General features: G+C 30.3%; 1 protein-coding gene across 1 annotated transcript; it reads left to right on the forward strand.

The window, feature by feature from the left end:
* Positions 1–204: 204 nt before the first annotated feature.
* LOC115720574 (superoxide dismutase [Mn], mitochondrial) lies at positions 205–2,291 on the forward strand. The gene is made up of 6 exons (XM_030649714.2): positions 205–689; positions 762–808; positions 882–1,007; positions 1,117–1,173; positions 1,609–1,686; positions 1,912–2,291. The coding sequence occupies exons 1-6, from the start codon at positions 398–400 to the stop codon at positions 2,002–2,004; spliced, it is 693 nt and encodes a 230-aa protein (XP_030505574.1). The 5' UTR covers positions 205–397; the 3' UTR covers positions 2,005–2,291.
* The last annotated feature ends 1,592 nt before the right edge of the window (positions 2,292–3,883 follow it).

Here is a 3,883-nt window from a genome sequence, read left to right on the forward strand (position 1 = left end):
TTATGACTAATTGTAATTTTTCTTTTATAGCTAGAAACTGTAATTTCGCGGCCCATAATGTGGCCAAATGGGCATTTGCCAACAATGTCACGGGCATGGTAGACATATCTACTATACCTATTTATATCTTTTGTAATGACCATGAAGTTTAACTTCAATTTTATTTATAAACACATTCTTCACAAAAAAAAAAAAAAACTTTCAACCCATTTTTTTTTCGTGAGAAGGATAAATATGAGGGATCAAATTACAATTAGATGGAATTAAGGGATCACTTTACAAATTTGTTAAGACTTTTTCACTTTTGTACCCGTATGTATGTATTTGTATTTTGTATCAATTAAATCGGTGTGTGAATTTTAGTGTCACCCCACAGACACACAAAGCTTCACTGAAGATGGCACTTGGAAATTTGAGCAGGAAAACCCTAGCGGACCTTGGTACAAATGGAGGACGGTTAGGGTTTGTTCGTGGATTGAAGACCTTCACATTGCCGGACTTGCCTTATGATTACGGTGACCTTGAGCCGGCCATAAGCGCCGAGATTATGATGCTCCATCACCAGAAACACCATCAGACCTACATAACAAATTACAACAAAGCCCTCGAGCAGCTCGATCAAGCCATGGCCAAGGGAGATGCTTCCACCGTCGTTAAATTGCAGAGTGCCATCAAATTCAACGGCGGAGGTATTCATTTATTTATTTTCTTGTTGTGAATTAACTAAATTCTTACTCTTACCCAACATTGAACTATTGAAGGTCATATAAACCACTCTATATTCTGGAACAATCTCGCCCCTGTTCAAGTAAGCCATTTTCCTTTTGGGATGATCTTAAAGTGTTTGTTTTGATTATTATTAATCGAATGAGTAATTACAGAAAGGTGGTGGTGAGCCTCCAAAGAAATCACTGGGATGGGCCATTGACATGCAGTTTGGCTCACTAGAGTCTCTAATTCAGAAAATTAACTCTGAAGGTGCTGCTTTGCAAGGTTCTGGGTGGGTGGTAAGTAAGCTGTTGCTTCATTTCGTTCTGTATTAATTAACATCTGGTTTCAAAAACATGCCTGCTAATTTTTTATTTTATTGCCTACTATGAATTGTTTACTTTGCAGTGGCTTGCTCTTGATAAAGAGTTGAAGAAGATTACTGTTGAAACCACAGCAAACCAGGTCCGTTTACCATTGCTTTCAGCTTTGCTATTATTGGAGCTATTTATATCATAATTTGTTTGATTTTTCTCAACCTGCCAATTGTTTTGGTTGCTTTTATGCTTAATGATGTCTTGGCTGATTTGGGAGTTTTTTTATCTCTGATTGGGTTCGTTTATTATCCATTTTCTTTTCTTTTTTCGGAATTAGGATCCTCGCCCAATCCTACATTATTTGGGGACCAAGATTCTATAACAATTGCTATGTAGGTAACCATTAACCAGGAGGGACTCGAACCTTGGACCTTTTGGGAGCAAACTGCATGCCTTAACCCCATTTGAGCTATCCCTCTTGGGTAGAAGGAAACTATCCATTGAACATGGCTTAATGTGTTTAGTTGCTTCTTTTTAGTTTGAATTTGTGTGCATTTGCTGATGATATTATACTTTTTCATAGGATCCACTTGTTACTAAAGGATCGACTTTAGTCCCTCTGCTCGGAGTAGATGTGTGGGAGCATGCGTACTACTTACAGGTGAATTTACTGTATATGTTATTTCTTACGACTCTGATTACTTGATCTTCTTGCTCTAATGTATTGAATAGATAACTTTTTGTGCTCTTAAAGTTCCACAAAAAATATGATGTTCTTAACTTTGCTATCATAATGTTTAATCTGGTGCTTTCAGCCATTAGTGTTCCCACTGAAATCTCTTGTTCTGAAATATATATTAACGATGAGAATGTTGTGACGATGCAGTACAAAAATGTGAAACCTGATTATCTGAAGAACATATGGAAGGTTATTAACTGGACATATGCAAGTGATGTTTATGAGAAAGAGTCTTCTTAAGGGGAAAAAACTTGGTAACTGAAGTGACTTCGGGAGTGTAAAGTGTAAGATTTCCCAGTCTGCAAAGGAATAAGAATCATCTGTGAATATGGGTATGCAGAAGCTATGATAAAAATAAATATAATGTATGGTGGTTGTACTTGTGTTTTTATTTGTTTTTTTGCCAATTTTGAGCTCTCTCAGATTTTCGTTGCTCAAATAAGTTGAAACGCAGGCATTGCAGCTCACTTTTGTGGATACTTTGGTTCCTTTTCTAATTCACATGAGTGTGTAGTTGCATCTCTCTATGAGAATAGTTCATGTGGATTTTGTTCAAGTTCTGTTACGAGAAATTGACCAAAAAAAAAAAAAGTAAATGGTTATATTTGGCAAAAGGAACAAAGTGACAACTTTGGCCGAATGCTCCAATGTAATGTGTGCTCCAGTGCACAAGTATTAAAAAAATGAATTGAAAATATAATATATATTTTTTTAATTTCATCTAATATACTTAGAATAATAATAATAAAATCGTCTAATAACAAATAAAAATTTTTAGTATTTAATGTTAAACTGAATATACGTCTAACAATGCAAGGTATATTTAGCTCAAAGTATCTATTCTCTTCTTAATTTATGAAAAACTAGGCTATATTAAGAAAAACTAGGAAATATAGCCGCTCTTCGCGCGGCTAGTATTATAATAAAAAATAACTATTTATTAATTTAATAAATAGTTACTTAAAAATATAATTCTTATATATAATAAAATTAAAAATATATTATTTAATTCCATATTATTATTATTAATACACTACAAAAAAAAGCTTCTTTTAGTGACAATTTTTTAGTCATAACATAAATTTTTTGTGACTAAATGTGACTTTTAGTCACAACAAAAAGTTACTTATGACTAAAACATAATATTTAGTTATAAGTTGTCACTAATTTAGTTTAGTCACAACTAATTGTAATTTTTGTGACTATTATACTTTTAGCCACGGACATTTTAGTCACAACACAATAATGATAATTTATAATTAGCCACAGCTTTTTTATTTTTAGTTACAAATTTTATTGTGACTAAAAGTAAGATTTTTTGTAGTGATAATTTTATTTATTAAAAAATAAGTTTAATTTTATTAATTATTATTTGGAGTTATTTATTCAGATGTTTAAAATTTATTATGTGCAGTATTTTAAATTACTTTGTTAAAAAAACTTGTCATAAAAATAAATAAATAGGGTGGTGTAGGAAAAAATTAGAGTGTTCCCATAATGCATTATTTTTATATCCTAATCATTTAAAGTCGTTGTCATTATTGTATCTCACCTATAGTCTCATTGTATCTCATCTATTTTCATCCCGTATCTCACTCGTAGTCATCATCGTATCTCATCCCCTTGTCATCAACGCAGCTCACTTATTGTAGTTGTTACCACTGTCTTTCCTAAATCTATATCTTAATCTTAAATTTCATCTCGAATTTTAAACATTTTTTTAATATTTTTAAGACATTGGACAAAAATCTTCATGTAAAATTTTGAAAATAATATCTATACCATGTATATAACTAACTAATATTTATATTTTGAAAATATATATTTTTTATGTTTCAATTTGATAGAGATTGTTGAAATTACATTTTTTATATATATTTATCTTAAATTAAATTTAAATTTATCATATTGAACTTTTTTATTTTTTATTATATTAAATTTTCAGAAATATTAATTAATTAAAAAAAATCTTCATGTACAATTTTAAAAATAATATATATCATGTATATAATTAATTAATATTTATATTTTGAAAATATATATTTTTTAAATTATGTTTCAATTTGATAGTGATTGTTGAAATGATATTTCAAATTTTACCACCTTTAAATATTTAAGT

Source organism: Cannabis sativa, chromosome 2 (genome assembly GCF_029168945.1).
Source record: "Cannabis sativa cultivar Pink pepper isolate KNU-18-1 chromosome 2, ASM2916894v1, whole genome shotgun sequence".
Classification (NCBI taxonomy): Eukaryota; Viridiplantae; Streptophyta; class Magnoliopsida; order Rosales; family Cannabaceae; genus Cannabis; species Cannabis sativa.

Coding starts and splice junctions, on each gene's coding strand:
- LOC115720574 (XM_030649714.2), top strand. CDS start 398: ATGGCACTTGGAAATTTGAGCAGGAAAACCCTAGCGGACCTTGGTACA. Junction 690..761: donor CATCAAATTCAACGGCGGAG/GTATTCATTTAT, acceptor GAACTATTGAAG/GTCATATAAACCACTCTATA. Junction 1,008..1,116: donor TGCAAGGTTCTGGGTGGGTG/GTAAGTAAGCTG, acceptor TTTACTTTGCAG/TGGCTTGCTCTTGATAAAGA.